The 24,577-nt window shown below is 37.8% G+C and overlaps 2 protein-coding genes across 6 annotated transcripts; both read left to right on the top strand.

The window, feature by feature from the left end:
• Window positions 1–2,098: 2,098 nt before the first annotated feature.
• LOC132601593 (uncharacterized) lies at window positions 2,099–2,545 on the top strand. Its single transcript, XM_060314676.1, has one exon. It carries the CDS (start codon window positions 2,099–2,101, stop codon window positions 2,543–2,545), a length of 447 nt encoding a protein of 148 aa, XP_060170659.1.
• Window positions 2,546–10,770: 8,225 nt separating this feature from the next.
• Window positions 10,771–23,328, top strand: LOC132603546 (uncharacterized). Of its 5 annotated transcripts, none has more exons than XM_060316671.1 (9): window positions 10,771–11,170; window positions 13,108–13,281; window positions 13,550–13,857; window positions 14,149–14,432; window positions 15,160–15,228; window positions 15,331–15,387; window positions 21,751–21,803; window positions 21,907–21,982; window positions 22,132–23,328. In XM_060316671.1, exons 2-9 carry the CDS (start codon window positions 13,224–13,226, stop codon window positions 23,024–23,026), a joined length of 1,800 nt encoding a protein of 599 aa, XP_060172654.1. In that variant the 5' UTR covers window positions 10,771–11,170; window positions 13,108–13,223; the 3' UTR covers window positions 23,027–23,328. The 5 variants fall into 5 exon arrangements, with proteins under 5 accessions (XP_060172654.1, XP_060172652.1, XP_060172656.1 ...); XM_060316669.1 differs by having other exon boundaries at window positions 13,482–13,857; XM_060316672.1 differs by lacking the exon at window positions 10,771–11,170 and adding an exon at window positions 11,236–12,453.
• Window positions 23,329–24,577: the final 1,249 nt, after the last annotated feature.

Raw genomic sequence — 24,577 nt, 5'->3', positions numbered from 1 at the left:
GATGATTTCAATGCTAGAAATGCCTATGCTTAAAAGTTCTTAATGCTCTCATGATACTATTGAGTTTGTCACCTGATTACCGATTGCATCCATTGTTGTTGATCCCACCTTATAACAGATGTTCTTCCAAGGTGAGATATAACGATGTTGAAGATTGCATAATAGAAATCAGAGGTTTACCGATCTTACGTCACTCCGATAGACTAGAAACGTTTCATTTGGACTCTCATGCATGATTATTATATATGTACTTATTTTCTCACACTACGCCATGCTATAACTAGCCGACCAGACATATAGATGTACACACCATTGTAGCGGGCAACTTATGATATCGTCCCGGACGTGGGCGGGGTATATGGATCGGGCTGCACGTTCTGCAGCAATACACACACACACACACACACACACATGATGATAACACCACGCCTATACGGCCAGGCAGTATACTATATATGTATGTATGAGATGGTTTGTTTTTCTAAAACTGAGCATGCATGACATTCGCGTTAAGAGGTATTCAGATGTACATGTTATTTTCTTGTATCATGCTACTTTCCGTATCTCTTATTATGTTGCTATTCATGCCTTACATGCTCAGTACATTATTCGTACTAACGTCCTTTTTCTTGTGGACACTCAGTTCCTTCCCTTAGGTAGGCAGGGAGACGAATCATATCCCTAGGTGCTTCATCAGCGGATTCTCAGGAGCGCTCTATTTGCGTCGAAGCTGCAATCTATTGGTATTACTCTTTTGTGTACATGTTTGGGCATGACTGGGTCCTGTCCCATCCCTATGATTTCTGGTATTCTATGTAGAGGCTCGTAGACAGATGTGTATAGTTAGACGTCTCATGACCTCACCGATTCACATCTTGTATATCATTTTTGAAGCCTGGTATATATATATATATATATATATATATATATATATATATGGGTCAGAGTTGATGATAATCATATAAATGAGCTTTTATTTTAGAATTCATGCCCGTACAGACTCTGATAATTGTGAGTTAGATATGTGGCCCACCGAGACAAGATTAAAAGAAGCATGCTAGATGGTGCTCGGTAGGCTAGCTCCGGGTACCCGTCATGGTTCTCTGGTTGGGTCGTGACAGTGGTCCACCCTTGTTCATGATTATGATATGGTGGCATGACTAGCGGTGCTCAGCAGGTAGGGCCCGGGTGCCCGTCGTGGCCCTCCGATTTGGATCGTACATAGTACAAACCCCGGAAGTAAGACAGAATTACAGCTTGATGAGGAGGGGAGATTCTTATATTACCTCTTGTCTTTTGAAGCGTGGATTACGGGGTTTAAGCACATAAGAAAGGTCATAGCAGTTGATGGCACACACTTAAAGGGAAAGTATGGAGGTGTTTTGTTGACTGATGTGGCACAAGATGTGGAGAACCATGTTTTCCCAGTGGCCTGCTGTGTGGTTGACTCGAAGTGTGATGCCTCTTGGAACTACTTTTTCCAAAAATTTCTTGACATTGTGCCTAACAACTTCGATTTATGCATAATATCTGATAGGTACCACAACATTAAGAAGGCAATACGAGATGTTTACACCAATGCCCACAACAGTGTTTGCACAAGGCATCTTTGTGAGCGAATGAGTGGGAGGTTTCATAACGGATCCTTCGAGAAATTCTTTTACAAAGAAGCAAAATCATATACCTCGGAGGTGTTCTATGATCAATTTGGTGAAATTCAGCACGTTACACCGGATGTAGCTGATTGCCTTAGGGATGAAGTTGAGTTCGATAAATGGAGCAGGGCATTTTTCTCGAGGAACAGATTTGAAGTGCCGACGTCAAACATTGACGAGTCATTCAACTCAATGTTTCTAGTAGAGAGAGAGTTCCCCATAACTTCCCTTTTCGACGCCATTAATATGAGGTTACTACCAAATTCAATTGAAAGTGCACCTTAGCAAAGAATCTCCTCTTATTAAACAACCGTGTCATGCCTCGTGCTGAAACAAGGATAAGGAAGATAATGGAAGCGAGCAAAAAGGTATTTGTTATTGGGGTAAAAAAATGAGTACACCGCGTGCGGACAAAGAGACATGCAACTGTCAACCTGTCGACTATGTCATGTTCTTGTAGAGTTTTCGACCTGGACAGGCTTTCGTGCCTACATGCCAGAGCAGCTCTGAGTAAGAGGTATCCAGATACATTTGGAGACTCCGTTCATAACCACTCTTCTGCATATTACTCCACAGATGCATACTACAAAGCACATGAAGGTGATATTGTCCAAATTCCTCATGAAAGTAAGTGGATGATTCCGCCATATATACAGGGCGCACAAGTTTCCCCACCAAAATACGTTCCTAAACTGGGTCGAAAGAGTAATAAGAGTAAGAAAGGTGTCTTGGAGGAAGAACGTAGTCATACCAAGAAACCAGCCAAGAGAAGAAATAAATGCTCCCTATGCAAACAACCTGGACACAAGAGAATCACTTGTAATCTGAGTTTGTCACAAGTTGAGCATAATTCGTCACAACTTGAGCAGAACTCGCCACAAGTTGAGTAGTGAATTTGTCGTTAGTCTATTGCCCTTTTGTTTGCTATGGCTGCAGTAAAATGTAGTTTTGCTATTGCCCTTTTGTCTTCTATGGATGCAGTGAATGTATTTCTGTTGCCTTTTAGTTTTTGATATGGCTGCAGTATATGTATAATTGTTGTTGGTCTATTTATAACTATTGTTGGTCTATGTATTACTGTTGTTGGTCTATGTTAAACGTTGTTATTTTGTCTTCACTTTTAACGAATGCATTCAGTCTAGACATAAAACAAGCTGATAATTGATTATAAAAGGAAACACAGTCAAAAGGAACCACAAACGACCCATTTGGTAATTAAAAATGACACTAAACACAACAACATCCTCTTCATCTTTTCTTTCCTAACTTCAGATGCCTTCAGTTTTTTTTTGCTTTTTTTCTAATCCCTGTCCATTTCAGCCGCATTCAATTCTTTCTTTACCTGATCCCTCTCAGTCTGAGCTTCCTTCATTTGATCTTTAAACCAGTCCCTCAATGCTTCCGCTTCCTTGAAGAGGCTTCTGACTTCTCCCAATGAATCTTCAGCTTTGTGGAGCCTGTACATTAAATTAAATTTCTCCTCCCCATTGATTAATGGGGTATCATCGTCGACCCATTTAAAATAACCGCATCTACCATCTTCTTTCTGCACAAATCAAAATAAAAATAAAAATTAGCAGTGTATCAAGTTAAAACAGACATAAGCATATTAAATACTAACTTTTCCCTTAGCATAACTATCAAACTCCCTTCCAGGATTTTGTGGTGTCTTTGAAATCTTAATGGGAGCTAAATCACCACACCCGCATATTCCCTTTTGAGTGCCATACGAATTAGACGACGACTTCTGTGACATTTTAGAAATTAATGAATCGACACTTCTAATAATCTTCCCTTGAGTTATAATAAAATGTCGGTTTTTTACTCTTTGGAAGAAAGCCTTGGGATGAGGGTATTTATTATGGAAAATTTACCGTTATTTGACGTTGGGTTTGAAAAAAGTTATCGTTTGGAGTCATATGCGAGGCCTAAATGTTTGGTTTATAATTCACCTAGAACATACTAGTAGAATATTCAATGTATTATTAAGTAAGAATTGAACTAATTTTTGAATTTAAAACTTATATTTTTGACTAAATAATATGTTGTCATCATGGAATTAGTCAAAAAAACATTATAATGATCTAAATAATGACACTAATTGATTAATGTCAATAATATGCTAGTGAAAGTCTTTGGTTGTGATGATCATATGTAACAACTTGGAATTGGTGACATAACTATATGTGAACATCATATTTATTTTCATTGAAATTGGTGTTTATATTAATAAATATGACGTTATATATTTATTCAAGTACTCATTTAAATTCCAACCAATATAAGTTTCAAGAATAAATTCATCAATTTTAAAGTTAATTCATCAATGTGCATATTTTCCCCATTGTTCAACAACATTTAGTAGAAGATACAATTCGGTCTTCTGTCTATTTTAAAGTTAATTCATGACATTATATATTTTTTAAGAGCCCATTTAAGTGCCCACAAATATAAACTTCAAGAATTAATTCATCAATTTTAACATGCATAGTTTTTCCATTAATATTGGTGTTATTTCTTATTTTCCCAATTTTCAATAACGTCTAGTAGAAGACACAATTAGGTCTAGTGCCTATGTGTGGAACTCTTAAGTTATTAGTGCATATTTTCCCATTGTTCAACAATGTCAAGTAGAATAGACAATTAGGTCTAGTGTCTATGTGTGGCAGATAGCAGTGCAATTTTCCCATTTTACATTAATATTGGTGTTATTAGTTATTTCTTATTTTTCACATTTTTCAACAACGCTTAGTAGAAGATAAAATTAGGTCTAGTGTCTATGTTTGACAGTTGTTTGCTATTTCTTATTTTCCCCATTTTCAATAAGCTCTAGTAGAAGACACAATTAGGTCTAGTGTTTATGGGTGGGACTCTTAAGTTATGAGTGCATATTTTCCCATTGTTCAACAATGTCTAGTAGAATAGACAAGTAGGTCTATTGTCTACGTGTGGCAGATAGCAGTGCAATTTTTCCCATTTTCTAGAAGATAAAATTAGGTCTAGTGTCTATGTTTAACAGTTAGCAGTTATTTCTTATTTTCCCCATTTTTAACGTCTAGTAGAATACACAATTAAATCTAGTGCCTATCAGTGGAACTATTAAGTTATCAGTGCATGACATAGACTGGAAATAAGTGAATATCGATTAAGCCAAGAGGCAACCTTAATATTTACATAGGGTGATTTACATGGAAAGTCAAACAAAACAACAAAAACATCACCCTAAACACAAAGACAAAACAAAACAGAAACTACAACTACTGAGGGTTATTATGGTGTGTGTGTGGGGGAGGGGGGGAGCTTGAGGTGAATGTGGGGGTGAAGCTTCAGGGGAATATGGAGGGGAAGGAGACGGGTGTTGTAGCCTTCGAGCACCTCTCCCTGATCAGCGAGGAGTTCAGTGAGAATCCTATTTGTTCTCCTATGATGACGCTCCATGTCCTCTCTCGTGGTGAAAGGAAGGTGACGGACAAACCACACGTCCTCCTGAAGTCCACGCACAAGGCTAAACAGTGTGGTGATGCTCTTGCTAGCAACAAGTACTTCCCACAACATTCTACTAACCCGAGGGTCTTCGTAAGGCTGTTTGGTGGGGGAGGGGCGGTGTTTGGGGTCATGATGGCCATTTGGAAGGTCATTTGGGTTGTTGTTGTTCAAGTTGGCCATTTTGAAGAATATAGGAGGTTTTTGAAGAGTTTTGGAAATCTGAATTTTATGATCAAAGATTGAAGATGGAAGAGTTTATTTATAGGGATTAAAAATGAGTGTCTTTTCCACTTCTCATCAAAGCATTAATTGTAAAACCCTCTTTTCCTTGTTTAGTGATTGAAAAGCCACATTGGGAAGGGATCATATAGGTGTAATCATTAGATTTTTGGCAGAAAATATATAGCCAAAATCAGATGTTACCACTATATGCGTGTACAACAATTAATCCATAGACTAGTTGTTTGATTGTCGATGCATTTTCAAAGTTTATAATTTATCACGTCTACACTTAATATATATCCATTTGTCGGATTACATTGTGTAAACATGTTATTTTTCTAAAAGCTAATTGACAGTAATGCAACAACAATGTTAATATCTGACACAGGTATTAAAGTCATCCATTAAATCATGTACAAAACAAAGATAATATTACAACATACCAAAAAAAAAAAGGATAATATTACAAATTGTCCTAACTAACAGTACAAATTGTCCTCAAATAAATCAATTGCCTGATGCATTTTGTAAACTCAACAATTGATTTCTCAATTGCTGCAAGTCTATCTAGAATGGTATTTCCACACTCCTTGCAAAATTCACTACTAGAAGTCACAAACTCTTGCTCTATTAACGTTGTTGGTGGGGCTCTCCTGGCCTATTGATCTATGTTGCATCTGCAATCTCCTCCCCCAATGCATCTATTTCCTCATCCACTGTTACATCTCAGAGATTTCAAATTGTTGCCGTGCGAGTAGACTAATGCGAGCTTAAGGTCAATAAGAAGTCCTTACGAGATTAAGGAAATTATTAGGTAGCTTAAAGTGTGTACCATAGGATTTTGAAGTCATATGAATATATGAAACTAAGTTCGTTGAAGGAAGTGAGATGTAAGTCATGTTTGGAAAGGTTTTCTCTATAATTGAGCTAATATTTATTTAGTAATTCTTGAGGAGGGGCTATCGGGCCTATTGTATGGTTAATGAAGTGTTATATAAGTGCCAAGAAGGTTTCACAAGGATTGGAAGTCAAACGAATCAACGAGAGCAAGTTCGGAAAATATGGGTTATACGACCACTTATACGGCCCGTATAGCTTTATACGGTCCGTATAACATTCCGGAGAAGGGTCAATCCCTGGTGGGATTATACAACCACTTATACGGACCGTATAAAGTTATACGGACAGTATAAGTGTCCCTATAACGTGGTCAGGCAGCTTTGTTCTTTTAATATAAATAGATGACCCTTGTTCTTATTTTTCATTTTTCCACTTCTCCCAAACCCTTGAGAGATCTAGAACTTTATCATACATATATTGGACCAAACCCAAGAGAAATCAAAGGTCAAGAGGCAAGAATCAAGATATCCATGTGCTAGAAGACTCACTAGGTTTGGTAGACTTCAAGAATTTCTTGGGTATTGAAGCTAGGGTTTTCATACAAGTTGATAACTTGCTCCAAAGCTTATTCTTATGAGATAAAAGGTTAGTTTTCATGTTTATTTCATGTTATTAAGAATGCTTAGTTGTTGAATAACTTGGGTGAAAGAAGAAAGTAAAAAATGAGGTCCAAATGTAGATTTCATGATATTTTTGAGTAGTAAACTAACTTGAGTCATGATTCTTAGTATACTATGGATATAATCTCCTCATAAAAGGTATTAATGATAACAAGGAAGTGTTGTACAAAATTGTGCAAAGGGTTGGTGTGAAGTTGTTGATATAAGTTGAATATGAGAATGAATTTTGAAGACTTAATGGAATGTGATTACTTGATTATGATATTGTGGATGTTATTATGGTTGTTTGGGAGTTGATGCGCAATATGGTGGAAGTCGATGAAATAGGGGAAATGCTGCCCAATTTTCGTTAACACATGAATTATTCTAGTTTGAATTTAAGAGTGTCTTTAAGGCTTAACTATGGTATGAATCCTTCTAAATGTAGATTTTCCAAGCTTCGACGGTGAACGTTAAGGAGCTAAGAAGACAAAGAGGTATGTAAGGCTAACCCTTATTTCCTTAAGGCATGATTCCATTGTTGTATACCTTCACGTGAATTCCATAATGTCTTCCAAGATGACTTCATTCCTAGAATCACTAAAGCTCATGATTCTTGATATTCTCACGATACCATTAGTCTCATCCTATGATAGTTGATCCTCTAAAGAAGGATATAATGGAAATGATAGTGATGTTGATGATACTTATGTACTTATATATATATATATATATATATACATATCTAAGTATGATTATTAAGAACACCGAGCTAATATGGCCGGGTATGATATCTATCGCGCGCACCACTGCAGTTGGGTACGGATAACACTGAGCCTTGGTAGGGCGAGGTATGTATAGCACCGAGCCTTGTCATGGCCTGGTATGTGAGACACCGAACCTCTATAGTCGGGTATGGTACTACGATATATGTAAGCATATGTAATGGAAGGTCCCCATTAGAAAAAGGGTAAGAAATTATGATAAATGTCGCTAGAGGTATAAATGGCTCTTTCATCCCATGACTTTTCTATCTTATGTTATTTCTCATGCTTCAATTATGTTATTGATTATACTTTACATACTCAGTATATTATTCGTACTGACGTCCTTTTGTTTGTGGACGCTGCGTTATGCTCGTAGGTGGACAGAGAGATAGACTTGACCCATAAACTGCTTGTTCAGAGACTGCGTAGAGGAGCTCCATTTGATTCGGAGATGCAGCTGTTGGTACTATTCTTTTGTGTATATACATATGGGCATGGCGGGGTCCTGTCCCGTCTATATGATATTACATACTCTCTCTAGAGGCTCGTAGACAGTTGTGTACAGTTAGAAGTCTTTAGGCCTTGTCGGCTCATATTTTGTATATTATTTTGCTAGCCTTGTCGGCTTGTGTATATGTGTATGGGCATAGTTGTTGACGTTGATATAAAAGCGTTTTAGCCGTTAGAAATAGTATTATTGAGTCATAGAGTTTGATAGTAAGCCATGTGTCTCACCTAGATATGAATGTGAATGTATGATGAGAGGTGCCCGGTGGGTTAGCTCCGGGTGCCCGCCATGGTCCCCCCGGTTGGGTCATGACATCCACCTCCTTGTCGTCATAAGACGTAAGATTTCTTATATGGTCCTTCTCCATCTCACCAACAGTTGAGTAAAGAAAAGGATGCACCCTCTTAAGTTCAACAAATCAACAAGATCAGTTCATAAAATAAGTAGTTTATAATGTACCAATATTGACATTCTAATAGACTTAAGTTCAAATTTTTACCTCTTCAGCAGGTATTTTCTTTTTGAATGCATCATGTAGTTTATAATGTATCAATATTGGCATTCTAATAGACTTAAGTTCAAATTGTTACCTCTTCAACAGGTATTTTCTTTATGAATGGATTAGGTTCTTTTTGGCATGAAGTGCGCCATATCAACATCGTTGGAGTTAGAAGCGGAACAACCCCTGATTTGGCACAATTACGTCCAACAAAGGGGATTGCTTCATATGCCCATGCCTGTAATGGAATTCAACACATAATAGGGTCAACAGACTACCAATGGTCTATAATAAAATGATATTAGTATGGATAACTTACCATCAATGCCCAGAGAAACCCGAAAAGACAGCAAGTTAGTCTTGTAGTGGGGTCGTTTTTGAATTGTTTAAACATTTTCAACATGTCCACCTTGTTCTTTAAGTAATTAATCCAGTGTCAAATCAAAGCATATCTTCCCTAAGGATATTTGTTAAAGCGCAGCAACGAATCAACCAATTTTATCCATTTCGTCTCAACTGTTTTAGACTTGTCATGTGTCAATAAAATGCAGTGAACAAACCACAGCAACGACAACTTAAGCTTGTCCAATTTGGTCAATGATTTGTTTTTCAAGCTTTTCATGAGCAAATCTTGGGTAACACCTGAACAACTCTTTTAACTATTTTAGAGAACTTGTCTCCTTTTGTATGGACCTTGAAACTCAACTCCTTTCCACTAGGGATGACATCACAATTAAACCCAGTGACCAATGCAAACTCCCTTGTCCCAAAACAACATGGCATATCCTCAATCAAAAACCAGATCTCATGCTTTCTCTTTCGGTTATTAATTTGCCATAGAAGAAGCGAATGAACAAACTTTGCACAAAATTTATCCCAATGTAAGGGTAGGTCCAAGAAGGGGCCGAAAAAGTTTTACGAAACATACTTAGAAGTTTATGCTTTCGTAATTGAACTTTAAAGTCAAACCACGACTTCATAGAAGACCTTACTATGATACAGGCTGGGAAATCAATGCCTTCTAAAATCTATAAGGTTAATCCGAGCCTTTCCAGCTTTTCTACGGTGATGGACTTGACATTTTCAGGAACGAATAGGCGAGCACTATTGTCCTCTTTATCTTCCGGAACGTCTCATTCGCCACTTTCCTCTTCTCCAACACCACAATTGGCTACTACTTCTTCTTCTTCAAATTCAAATTCATCAATCTCCTTGAGAATCTTATCAAGAGACATCTCGTCTCCCTTTTCTTCATTTCGTCTATTAATCACCTTATCTGGTTCTTAATTTTGTCTACTAATGAACTCTTCTTCATTTTGTCTATTATTTAACTCTTCTTCATTTCATCTATTAATCACCTCATCTAGTTATTCATTTCGTCTATTAATCACCTCATTTGGTTCTTTATTTCGTCTATTATTTAACTTTTCTTGTTTTTTTGGTCTTATTTAACTTCTTTGCTTGTTTCTTCTTTTGGGCTTCAACTTCACCTACGTCGGGATCTAGGTCAATGACCTCTGTTCTTAACCTTTTTCTAGATGAAGAAGGCCTGTAGTCAACTCTCCAAAGTGATCCGGAACGCCTTCTAGTCGTCACCATGACTATAAACTCAAAAGAATCAACAAATAAGGCATGCAAAACACAATGGAACTCAACAAATAAGACATGCATGCGCAAAACAATGAAACTCAACAAAAAATCAGAATAAAAAGAAATTACGGCTTCACAATGACTGTAAAATCGGAATCAATAGGCAATTAGAATCAACAAGTTAGGGCTTCGCTATGACTGTAAGCTCAGAACATCACATTAAAAATACTATTTTGAACTCGAAAGAAATGAGAATAGGAAAAAAATTAGGGCTTTTGTAATCTACAACTGTTCTTCAGTTGAAATAATGAAATATTGGTTCTTGAAATAGTTTTTTTTGCTCCCAAAGTTGCCTTCAAAGTTTTTTGGAGATGGAGGTGTAGGAAAATGTGAAGCTTACCGATCGGTGGAGTTGGAGGGAAAACGAACGAAGAAGTAAGAGGGAAAGAAAAAAAGGGACCCTGAAATTTTTAAAAATACAAAAAAGCTCCCATGTGTTTGCTAATCTAGGTCATTAGTAATTTCTAGACAAAAAATAAAATGGAAAAAGTAAGGGGCCGGGCCACTTAGAAAAAACAGGTTTTGGGGTTCTGGCACCTCAATTTTCCTTGTTCTTGTATCTTAGTCCACGTATATTTGCATGCCGCATCCCAAATACTTAATCATAATTTTTGCGCATCTTTGGGTGAAAGTAAAGATGGAGGCGGAGTCAGCATAGTGGGACTTTGGAAACCGATAGTCGTCACTGTAACAGACAAGGATTTGCCACGTTGCATTTTAAGACTTTGTTGCAGAAAACAAACCGACTTCCATCAGACCCTTTTCTCCTCTCTCCCGAGATTGCATTTTTGAGAAAAAAGGGGTTGATTCTTCTGCAATCTACCAAATTGGAAACCTAAACCAATGCAACGGCTGGTTGACCATGTCCTTGCTGTCTCCAAAGAGTATGTTCTTTCATTCATTTCTCCTTCTTTAATACGAACGTGAGGCCCCTACTTCCTTTATTTAATGCCTTTATACCTCAAATTTTAGCTCCTTTATTTATTGCCCGTGACCGGAATTGTAGCTGCAACTTCGGATGAAACGTTATTTCATCATTTTGGACTTTACCTTTTTGGGTTATTTGGCGGGGGGAAGGTAATTTGTCGATTTTTCGCCAGTATTAGGTCAAATGCTAAATTGTTTGTGTGTATGCATGGTGGGAGAATTCCTCTTATTTTGATGTCTTTCAACATAGTGTGAAAGAAATTGAGATTTAGTGGGCGTTTGGACATAAGGATTGTGAAATTTGGAAAAATGTAGTTTTTGTTTTCAAGTTGAAAATGGTATTTGAAAACCAGAGTTGCGTTTGGACATGAATACAAACTGGAGTTGTTTTTGGATTTTGCGAGTGATTTGGAGTGACAATAGCCTTTTGGAGTTTTTCAATTTCTGGAAAATTTAACAGTTGTATGTCCAAACAGTTTTGCGGAATAATCTTCCAGAAAAAGTGAACACTATCCATGGCCAAACAGGCCCTTAGAATGATAAGCATAAGAACAGCAGCTTACCCGAAGAGGTATGATCAAGTGATGGACTTCTTGAGTGTTTATTCCAAAAAATTGGGGAAAGGGTAGACTTTTTACTTGTATAACAAGTAGAATTATGATGACAACAATTTGGTGGGGCTGTTGTTAGAGAGGATGCCAAAAGGATATTGTTTACTATCACTGCGAGCATCAATTTGTTTGTTGCTAATTGAATCATGATACCATCAGATAAATGCATATGATGTTCAAGTACATATAACTCGATTTACCAAGAAGTGCTCTGAGAATAAGATTGAATAAGCGGGAAGAGTTTGCGTGTACATACGGAGTATCATGTTGAAGACGATGAGTTATAGAGAGAGCCAGACTGATAATAAGGGAGAAAATTGACATTGGTTCCTTATATGTCAAAAAGAGAGCCCTTTATATCAGTGGACAATGAGGGTTTTCTAAGTAAACCTGGAGGGACGTGTATTTGTTTTTTATACTTTACCCTGTAGCATAAATGAGCGAACTAGGTTAATCACTTGCGGGAAGAAGACTAAAATTACCATGTAGAGAATAGGTGGAACTAGGGGAGATACTGTTATTAGCTATATCGGAAGAAAAGACATTTTCGGTGTATTCAAGGTTGACACAGCTGAAGACTTCTGATATTAGCTATATCAAAAGAAAAGACATTTTCAGTTTATAAAACAGTAAGTTGGCAGCTGAAGCATTTCTATCAACATTTTAGGACACATATTTAGGATATGAAGCCATGAGTCTGGATATACCCTTGCTCCCCTACCTGTTAGCAATTGTATACGAGTGGTGTCTTTGTAAGTTATTCTCGGTAATCCATTGGTTCGTGCTGGTCAGCAAATAACTGGCTCCATCTAAAAGTGAGCAGGGGAGGATGTCGCGGTGTGGGAAACAAACCTTTAACTGGTTTGTATTTAGTTCTTCACACAATTCAAGTAACAGAACTAATGGTGAAAGTACAGTAAGAAACAAGATCATGAAAACTCAACCAATGAAGATAGATATACTTTCGAAGTAGATACCTTAGCTATCATCATGAATTTTGTGGTTTCCTTTTTAGTGGGATAAATGAGAAATTGCGTAAAAAAGTTGTCTGTAAATGAAATTGTTTCTTTTGAGGATTGCTATAGCATTAGGTGACGGTAATAAGGCGTAGTAGCTGTTTACCTTCTAAAAAAGAGAGTAACTTTTTTAGAATGTTTACTCGAAATCCTTGCGGGTTAAGCTCATGCTGTTTTATGTCTGTAGTTTTGTCTGCTGACTTCCTTAAGCACCTGTTGGGACCTATCGATTATTTGATGTTAGTATCTCTTTCTTCATTCTCTCAGGTCAGTTAAAACATTCACTTATGAGTCATTGAACAATGTTGTGAGGTTGATAAATGGGGTGTCAGCACTATTGCTGACAATATTGCCAGGGAATTCTTCTATTCTTGAAGGTATCCATGGTTGGGAGCTTCGCCCAGCATTTCGTGGGCCTAGACTTCCACGCTGGATGGAAGAGTGAGTTTCCATCTTGATTTCCTGTTTGCCAATGCTTTAAAAATTCAGACGATTTACTGCTTCTCTAGTTATGAATTGACAATCGGGTTACTGTTGTCCCTATTTTCAATTGTGGTAGATGTCAAAAAGTCTTTCTTATCTTTTCTTGTTGTTTGAATAACTGCACGTTTTGTTAACATGCTCCTCCTTGATGATCACAGTGGTGTCTCATCCTTTAACCAATTAATTCATGAACTTTCTGTTGACTCCAATGCCTCATCAAGTGTAGAATACTCATCACAAGAAGATGTTGATGAAAACATTGGTCCAACGTCTCCTCTGTCACAAAGTTCTCGAGCTTCCAGAGTGAGCAGTTTTACCAGGCAGAGCCGCAATTGGGTACATTTGCTCGGATACATCTTCTCATGGTTCCTTTTCCCCATTAAATTTATGTTGGGCATACCGTTGTATCTCTATGGTTCACATACTACGCCTGGGAGCCTCCAGCCTCCCCATCTGCGAGCTACCAAGAGAATACAGTCACTCAGGGACCACTTTGTCCAACGTGCCGCTGACAGAAGGCGAGGTGTAGTTGAGGTTTGACATATTCACTTTTCTCCTCATAAAGTATCCTCAATCACAAACTTGTTGCAGTGGGCTTAACTTTCATGAATCATATGTATGATATATGTTTTTTGAGATTCCGTTTACATATTATGTTCATTGTGCTCATCTTTTTGGTTTGGGGCAGGACTACGGGTCATTGTGTGGTTGTTTTTGGCTCGAGAGCTGTTGGTCATTTAAGTAATTGTCTTATTGTTCTTTTGTACTCCCGTTCGGCCATTACAGCTTTTATGAAAATGATTTGGTTTGATTTATTTTATGTAGGATCTCCATCTAGCAATTGAGATCATGATTGAGACTGTCTTTGGAGTCGTTCACAAGGCAGCACATTGTCTTCTTTCTCCGATAGTCACATTTACGGAAGTGGTGAAATGGTTCTTTTCTCATATGAGTGGTCCTGAGGTTGTTCCTGCTGATGGTTCAGCTGTATCTGTACCTACGGATACTCTTTCAGAGAATGATCCTACGCCTAGGGAACGACAAACAGGCTTTTATCATTCACTTAATACAGATGCTAGGACGTGTCAAGATGTCATAACAGAGCTTGGGTAAGACACTTTTATTTGATTTCTCCCCTTAGCCTAATCTGACATGCATGTTTCCTTGAATTGAGAAGTTCCCGAACAGATAACATGTTCAAATAAATTTAACTTTTTTTTAAACAAGGACTCAAATTTATCACTTAAACTGTGGTGATATTTCACGAAATTGTTTGGAGTTTGATGTGGTGTTTAAAGGACTAGCATCTCACCTGTATTTCAATTGCATTTGTGTTTCTGTACTTTCTACATTGAGCTATAATTTCTACAGGTTAAGCTTTTGGCAGACTGTCTAAATTGATCGACAGTGTGGAAAATGAAGAATTTCTGTCAACTGTTTTTTGGTAGATAATCATGTCTGACAAAATTTTCAGATCTTAGTGGTGATCAATATTCTCTTACTGTCCTCTTTTGGTCTCTTTCTGCTTTAGGAAAGCCATTGTTCAGTGGTAAAGAGGAGCTTTCTATTGCCATCTTTTTATTTGTTTTTCTTCTTAGGGAAGAGATTGTTGTTCAGTGGTAGACAAGTTAATTTTCTTATAGTGTCCTCTTTCGATTCTCCTCTGCTTTAGGAAATAAGGAAGTCTTTGTTGTTTAGGGGTATTGCATTGTTCTTTACAGATTTGAAGCATGGGCTCTCAGCAAGAACTCTTGTATTCATAACTAAGTAATTGATATTTTCACATAAAATTTGGCAATACAAATATCCTCAGCATATAACTGCTTTCTGTTGTAGGTACCCATATGAAGCTCTTCGTGTGGTAACTAAAGATGGATATATTCTCCATTTGGAGAGAATTCCAAGGTTTAGATTCCTGTTTTCACATCGCTGTCTCGTTATATCCAGAGCTTTTAGGTGGATGAGCATTTATGAATGTGACCTGATGATTTAAATCTGATGTTGCAGACGTGATGCTCAGAAAGTTGTTTATTTGCAACATGGGGTTTTTGATTCATCCATGGGGTGAGCCGCACGTCTGCCTTAATCTTCACGTCACTTTTTCCTGTGTGTGTATATTAATGTCTAAGTTGGGGTTATAATGACCAGTCATATTTATCATGTTGACAGATTGTGAAGTTGTCCTTTCTGGTTCTTCAGGTGTATAATTAGTATTAGTATAACTAGATAACGTCTGGAAGGCATGCCAGTCAATTGGCTAGAAGAATTTATGAAGTGCTATTGGATCTGGGACGTGTCTATGATAAGTAACAGTTCGAAGAGACGCGGCTTCTCTTTTCTTTTTAATATTTTATTTGATCATTTTATTTACTAAGTTAGCTGTTATGAGCTCAAATTGTAATATTGTAATTCCCTTTTAATTGTAAGTGATTAGTTGAATAATGTGATGGATTAGCTTAGCGGGATAATTAGTAGTTAATTGATTAGGTCCAGAAATTAGTTAGAAGTAGTTAAGACAGGTGCGTGGGAGAATTAGTTACAGGCGCGTGGGCCACACGCGCCTAGTCCAAAAATCAGTTAACTTGGTTGTAACTGCATTTGCCGCCTAACTCAGCTATATAGATCTACTTCTTCATTGTGTAAGGCATGTTTTGAACATCAATGAAATAAAAACTCATTTCTATCTCTATTCTCATTCTCATTCTATTTTTCTCAATTGTTCTAGAGTGAATCTGTTCAAGAAGGGTTAATTCCCATCTTTAGGATCATTCAATTCATTACAAAGCTGTGTAAATTTCCAGTCCACATCATTGGTATCAGAGCCTCGATCTTATGATCTGTAAAATGGGAGATCATAGCACTCGTATGCAAGAGCTAAGAAGGGAAGTTGACTTCTTGAAGGGATCAATGGAGGGAGTTGTCAGTTCTGTTGCAGAAATGTAGCAAACTGTGGAAGAAATCAAGAGGTTGTTAGTGGGAAACAGAAATGCTCCAGTTCAAGTCGAAGTAGAGAGGAATGGGGTACAGGAGGAAGACAACCATAGAGCAAACAGAAGACCTCATGTAGAAATCAATGAAGCTAAGTATAAAGGACAAGCTAGACTTGGAGATCAGTTCACAAATCACAGATATCAGATGGAATTCCCAAGTTTTGATGGCACTAAGTTGAAGGAATGGCTATATAAGTGTGAGCAGTTCTTTGAAGTAAGTGAGATCCCTGATGATGCAAAGGTGAAGATTGCCTCCTGTAAGTTGGAAGGCAAGGCATTACAATGGCGCCAAGCCTATATGAAACAAAGGTTAACAAGGGACTGGCCAAGATGGGGGGAATACATCAGATGCTTGTACTCCAAATTTGGTACTGAGCTTTTTGATGATCCCATGGGAGACTTCAAAGATTTAAGGCAAGTAGGTTCTGTTCAAGAGTATGTTGATATCTTTGATGAATTACTTACTAGAGTTGATCTTTCTGAAGAATATATAGTTAGTTGTTTTGTGAGAGGGTTGAAACCTGAAATTGGGATGACAGTTAAGATGTTAGGCCCAAGAAGTTTGGCTAAGGCCATTAGCTTGGCAAGGATCCAAGAACAGACATTAGATATTCAACAACAAGTTTTCTTCCAAAATTTCAATCTGTTCAACAACAAGTTTTCTTCCAAAATTTCAATCTGTCAACCTCCAGAAATACCACTAGATTTACACCATCTTTTCAACCTAATAACCAACCTTATTCCAAGCCATATAACCCTCCTAAATCAACCCATGTTCCTAGACCAATAAGCACTACTACCCAAAGCACTAATAGTGCCAACAGTTCCAAACCAGTTTTTAGAAATCCAAAACTACTCACTTCTGTTGAGATGGAAGAAAGGAGGAGTAAAGGTAGGAGTAAAGGTCTGTGTTACAACTGTGATGAGAAATACTCATTTGGCCATATGTGCAAGATGAAAAGACAGTTATTCTCAATGGTAGTGGAGGACTATGAAGAACCAACTGAAGGAGGAGATGAGGTGATGATGGATCCAGGTGACTTATTGGCTCTAATGGCTCATGCATTAGAAACAAATTCTGAGGGTGCTATCTTATCTCATGCACTCATGATTTTAGAACCATGAGGGTAACAGTATCTGTAAGGGGGAAGGCCATTAAGGTCTTGATTGACATTGGAAGTACTCATAACTGTCTAGACTACAACACTGCTAAAAAGCTGGGGTGCAATTTGATAGCTATAACCCCTTTTAATGTGTCCATAGCTGATGGTAGTAAAGCTCCAAGTTCATATGTGTGCAAAAGGGTAGAATGGAAAATGCAAGGTGTCTGTTTTGAGTCTGATATGCTAATACTACCCATTGGTGGGTGCAATATGGTCCTTGGGATTCAGTGGTTGATCACACTAGGGGATATCATGTGGAACTTCAAGAAACTCAAAATGGAATTCTGCATGAATGGAAGGAAAGTTTCACTAAGAGGAGCACAACCACCGGCAACCAAAATGATCCCAGCAGGACAAATGCACAAGCTGCTTGCTCAACCTACTGAACTTTGCATGATCTCAGTAGGAATGCTTATTGAAGAAGGACAAGGAGATGGAATTAGTCTATATGCCATGGAAGGTGAGAATGTCGCAGAAGCACAACAGCAGGATTTGACAAATGTTTTGGACAAGTATTCAACTTGTTTGAACCTCCAACTGAACTGCCCCCCTCTAGAGGGCATGACCATAAGATCATCCTCAAGGAAGGTACTTCTCCAATCAATATAAGGCCTTATAGATATTCTGCTGTCCAAAAAGATGAAATTGAAAAAATGGTTGATGAAATGATAAGCTCTGGGGTAATCAGAAACATTAGTAGTCCTTATTCTTCACCTATGGTCATGGTGAAGAAAAAAGATGGATCATGGAGGATGTGTGTAGATTATAGGGAGTTAAACAATTTCACAGTAAAGGACAAATTTCCAATACTAGTTATTGAAGAATTATTAGATGAGCTACATGGAGCTAGATTCTTTTCAACGCTTGACCTCAGATCTGGTTATCACCAGATCAGGATGTTTGAGCCTGATATCCCTAAAACAGCTTTTAGAACACACCATGGTTACTATGAATTCCTAGTCATGCCTTTTGGCCTTACAAATGCCCCATCTACCTTTCAAAGCTTGATGAACCAAATTTTCCATCCCTACATCAAAAAATTCATTCTTGTGTTTTTTGATGATATACTTATCTATAGCTCTACTTGGTCTGATCACTTGTTGCATCTAGAAGAGACCTTCAAAATACTAAGAAGTAATGTTTTGTTTGTGAAGAAGAGCAAATGTGACTTTGGAGTACTTAAAATTGACTACTTAGGTCATGTGATCTCTAAGGGAGTAGTGGCAATGGATCAGCATAAAATAGATGCTGTGTCCCAGTGGCCTGAACCAAAAACACTAAAGGGACTTAGGGGATTCTTGGGATTGACGGGTTAGGAGGTTCATCCAAGGATATGGAGTCATTGCTAGGCCCTTACATGATTTGCTTAAAAAGGGCAGTTTTCACTGGAATCAGAAGGCTACTACTGCTTTTGAGAAGCTTAAAATGGCACTCACATTTGCACCTGTGCTTACTCTTCCTGATTTCTCTAAAGAATTCACAGTTGAAATTGATGCATCAGGTCATGGTATTGGTGCTGGTGCTGTAATTGCACAAGACCATAAACCAATTGGTTGTCTAAGCAAGGGGTTGTCTAACAAGAACATGGCACTTTCTCTTTATGAAAGAGAGTTATTAGCATTGGTTACTGCTGTTCAAAGGTGGAGACCCTATTTGCTTGGTAGGCAATTTACTATCAGGACTGACCATCATAGTCTCAAGTACTTACTTGAGCAGAGAATATCCACACCAAGCCAGCATTTCCAAAAATGGTTGATCAAGCTACTTGGTTATGACTACTCTATCATGTATAAGAAAGGCAAGGAGAATGTGGGATGCCTTATCAAGGCAGTCTGAGGAGGTTCAATTATTCAACATCTCAGGTGTGCAATTTCCTTTAATAGATGAGGTTAAGCAATTCTGGTATCAGGATCCCAAACTTCAGAAGCTGATTCAAGATATACAATCTAATGCACCCCACAAACCTTACTACCAGTTGACTGCTGGTGTGTTAAGCAGGAAAGGCAAGATGATGGTTGGGTCTAATACTACCTTGAGGAAGAAACTGTTATTGCATTTTCATGCAAGTGCTTCTGGTGGTCATTCTGGCATTTCTGCTACCTTGCATAGACTCAAACAAGAGTTCTACTGGAAACAGATGAAGCAGGATGTGTACACATTTGGGAGGGAATGTGACACTTGCCAAAGGTGCAAGGGAGAGAATGTTCCATATCCTGGCTTGCTACAGCCCTTGCCAATTCTTGAAAGGGTGTGGCAAGATATTTCCATGGACTTCATAGAAGGTTTACCTAAAGCTGTTGGTAACGAGGCTATCTATGTGGTGGTAGACAGACTCAGCAAAGCAGCACACTTCTTGGCTCTTAAACATCCATATACTGCATTGGATGTTGCACAGCTTTTCATGGATGGTGTATTCAAACTTCATGGTATGCCTAAGACTATCGTCTCAGATAGAGATCCTGTTTTTGTTAGCAAATTTTGGAAAGAGTTATTCAAGTTACAGAAAGTCTCCTTGCTCACATCTAGTGCCTACCACCCTCAAACTGATGGGCAAACTAAGGTTGTGAAAAGGTGCTTGGAGAGTTATTTGAGGTGCATGACTTTTGATAAACCCAAAGAGTGGCCTAGCTGGTTAGGCCTTGCTGAGTACTGGTATAACACTTCCTATCACTCAGCTATTAACATGTCCCCTTGTCACCTTATGAAGATGTTTATGGTCAAAAACCACCCCCCTTGCTACCCTACCTCCCTTTGGACTCTCAGCTGGACATGGTTGATAGAAGTCTACAGGCAAGGGAAGTTACTCTCAAGAAACTCAAATTTCACTTGGCTCAAGCTCAGAACAGGATGAAAATGCAAGCTGACAAGCACAGGACTGAGAGGTCTTTTGAGATTGGTGATTGGGTTTTCGTAAAGTTGCAGCCTTACAAGCAACTCTCTCTCAAAGATCACTCCTTTCAGAAGCTATCATCTAAGTTCTTTGGGCCTTTCCAAGTTACTGCTACAGTGGGACATGTTGCCTATACTTTGGCTCTACCTAGGGGGTCAAAAATTCATCCAACTTTCCATGTCTCTCAGCTAAAGAATAAGATAGGCTCCCACACTGGCCCCTGAAGCTATTCTTGACAGGAGATTGGCTAGCTATTCTTGACAGGAGATTGGCTCAAAGGAGGGGAAGGGCAATCACTCAAGTCCTGGTTAAATGGTTGAACTGTGCTGCGGAGGACAGTACATGGGAGGAACTACATGATTTCACCAAGAAGTTCCCTCATTTTAATCCTTGAGGACAAGGATGCTTGAAGGGGAGGGTATTGTTATGAGCTCAAATTGTAATATTGTAATTCCTTTTTAATTGTAAGTGATTAGTTGAATAATGTGATGGATTAGCTTAGCTGGATAATTAGTAGTTAATTGATTAGGTCCAGAAATTAGTTAGATGTCCAGAAATTAGTTAGAAGTAGTTAAGGCAGGTGCGTGGGAGAATTAGTTACAGGCGCGTGGGCCATAAGCGCCTAGTCCAAAAATCAGTTAACTTGGTTGTAACTGCATTTGTTGCCTAACTCAGCTATATAGATCTACTTCTTCGTTGTGTAAGGCATGTTTTGAACATCAATGAAATAAAAACTCATTTCTATCTCTATTCTCATTCTCATTCTATTTTTCTCAATTGTTCTAGAGTGAATCTGTTCAAGAAGGGTTAATTCCCATCTTTAGGATCATTCAATTCATTACCAAGCTGTGTAAATTGCCAGTCCACATCATTAGCCGGGGTAGTGGGACTATGATTAAGAATGGTTGTCGACCTTGAAATTCAGTACTCCGCTTCTTAATTACGTTTTGTCACTGTCAAATTTGAATAAAGTAAGATACTTTTTCTGTTGCAACTTAACTAGCAAAAGCAAGATATTTAATCAAGTTGATTCAAATTATACTCTTGAAGATGGTGTATATTCTGCATTAGCCCTTGAAAGTGAGTTGTGCTATCTGTAGCAAAAGTTGATTAATTGTCTGAGCATGAGATCAAGAATTATTGTCACGTTGATCTTGTGGATCCTTGTATCTTGCTGAAGTATCCCATCCAAAATCGCTAGAGAACTGACCAGTGAATCTCTTTGTCAATGAATGTATTTGACTGCTGTGTGACTTGATAATCTTTCAGTTCTTAGTTTTCTGTTTCTTCCTTGTTGCTAAAATTGTAGTTTGATCAGTTATAATTGTCAAGTAGATAGATATCTTGTACATCTTACATCTTACACGGTTACCTGACTTGACAGTTGGGTATCAAATGGAGTTGTTGGTTCTCCGGCATTTGCAGCCTATGATCAAGGTTTGGCATTTGGATTTCTGAGCCAATGTATCTAGGTGTGATATACTATAGTTATTTCTGTACCGCGATAGTTAAGTGATATATATTTCTCTTTATTGTTCAGGGTATGATGTTTTCCTCGGAAATTTTCGCGGACTGGTTTCGAGAGAACACGTTGACAGAAATATATCCCCACAACAGTAAGTTTACAACTTCATGCCGTTCCCATTCATGTTGGAAGTACCTTCATCCATATCTTCCTTGAAATGGTATTGATTTTCTATATATCTGCCATTGCTAAATCTCTGTCAACTTACTTTTACTTTCTGTATGTGGCATGTGCATGTAGATACTGGCGGTATTCCATAAATGAGCACGGGACACAAGATATACCTGCAATGATAGAGAAGATCCACGAAATAAAAGTTTCTGAATTGAAAAATAGCCAAGAGGGTCTCGAGGGAGAGTGTGAGAGTGATCAACCTTACAAGCTCTGTGCTATTTCCCATAGTTTGGGTGGAGCTGCTATTCTGATGCATGTCATAACCCAGCGAATTGAGGAAAAACCCCATAGGCTTTCAAGATTAATCTTGTTATCACCTGCTGGCTTCCATCATGATTCAAATCCTGTATTCACGGTGATGGAGTACGTATTCCTAATGTTATCTCCTTTGCTGATGCCCTTTGTGCCAGCTTTCTATATACCCACTCGGTTTTTCCGCATGTTGGTCAACAAGTTGGCTCGGGACTTCCATAACTTACCTGCTGTTGGAGGCCTGGTGCAAACCCTTATAAGTTATGTGGTCGGTGGAGACAGTTCAAATTGGGTCGGAGCTTTAGGATTATCACATTACAATATGAATGACATGCCAGCTGTTTCATTTCGCGTGGCACTTCACATGGCACAGATTAAACGCGGTCGTAAATTTATCATGTTTGACTACGGGAGTGCTGCTGCAAACATGGAAGTCTATGGTTCACCACAGCCTTTGGATTTGGGGGAGTACTATATCCTTATTGGCATTCCTGTTGATCTTGTTGCTGGGCACAAGGACAAGGTCATCAGGCCATCCATGGTTAGGAAACATTATGACGTAATGACTGATGCAGGTGTAGATGTATCATATAATGAGTTTGAGTACGCGCATCTGGATTTTACATTTTCTCATCGTGAGGAACTACTCGCATATGTTGTGTCTCGGTTAGCATTAGTAGGGCATTCGACAAAGCAACCAACTGGGTAGAAGTCACTAAGGCATCGGAGAAATGAGGGACAACCGAGCAGCCATTATGGTGTAATGCTGCAAAAGCCCGAGACACATGTTTTTTCCCGGTGTGCTTCAGGTTGTATTTAAGAATGGATATATGAGAATATGGGGAACACACTGTTATATTCCCTAATGCTCTGGGAAGGGGATTCGCCTATGTATAGTACCGTGTGTTGTAATAGATTTGTTTGAGGTGCGGTTGGAAGTGGATGTTATTGCTCTGCATATAGTTTCTTTATGTTGTAAGAATCAGAGATTTTCCAAGGTTCATTGGGGAATAGTCCAAGGTTCTTTTCCGCAACTGCTATATTTAGTGGCGGCGGCAGAATTTTGCCAGAGAGTATTAAAAAAAATAAAAATAAAGGAACAAACACGTGAAGAAGTTAACTAAAATATCATTTTATATTAAAAATGCAACTACGTAAAAAATATTTCAGCCATTCCGATTTAAGACTTTCTTTTGGTTTTGGTTTGTCTAAAAAAGAGTGCCTCTTTTTAATATTTAGTAAGTTTTTCAATTTCAAGACAAATTTAGGACCATAATCTTTTAAAACAACAAGATTCAAAAGTCCCTCTTTATTTCTTAACCTTCGTGCCCAGTTAAACTAAGATAGAGTACCATTTTAATTCTTTATCCATCCCATTTTAAGTGTCTTAGTTTGACTGAGCACAAAATTTAAAGAATAAAAAGAGATTTTTTGAATGTTGTGGACTTAAACTAAAGATGTGATGTGTGTAATGTATTAAAATGTCATTTGAATCTTGTGTATTTAAACTTGCCATGTAAGATGTTTGAATTGTCAACTTACTAAATATAGACATAGGTACTCTATTTCAGACAGACTGAAAAGGAAAGTAAGACACTTAAATTGGGAGAGAGGGAGTACTAAAAATGCAACTATGTAAAAAATATCATTTCAATATCAAAAACACAATTACGTAATTTATTATAACATTACTTGATGAGGTTTCATATCTTAAAATGTCTGACTAATAAAAGTATCAGTAGAATTATTATCACAGACATCTTTTTTTGTTTAAGGTATCAAGTTAGTGGTTGAAAAGATGATCATTCGTTTGACTCCAGAAGTCATTCTTAATAAACTTTATCGCTATAAGATCTCTTTCAGCGAATGTAGGGCAACTGGTTGAAGCAAAGTAAGTTCTAGTAAGCAAAATTTAATAGGATAATCTTAATGCTTTGTCTGAACTAATATATTTAAAAGATCACAAAGCTTATTTAGATCACAGAGCCTTACATCGACGTCATGAATATCAATAATGTAACTTACAAGGTGATTTCAAGAATATCCATACTGAATCATTAATGCCGTCAAGATATGGTTAATTCATTCTCATTATTTTTCTTTTATATCAATACTTGAAAATGAGTATTGAATTTAAACAAGCAAATTCATGAAGCAAACCAGTCATCAATTCGCTAAAATTATCATTACGTTCTTGAAATTGTCAATCAATAATTTTCCAAAACACTTCAACATGATAATGATATGAAACTGTTTAATC

The sequence above is a fragment of the Lycium barbarum genome, chromosome 7 (genome assembly GCF_019175385.1).
Source record: "Lycium barbarum isolate Lr01 chromosome 7, ASM1917538v2, whole genome shotgun sequence".
In the NCBI taxonomy this organism is placed as follows: domain Eukaryota; kingdom Viridiplantae; phylum Streptophyta; class Magnoliopsida; order Solanales; family Solanaceae; genus Lycium; species Lycium barbarum.
This window is presented reverse-complemented; position numbering and strand designations above follow the sequence as displayed.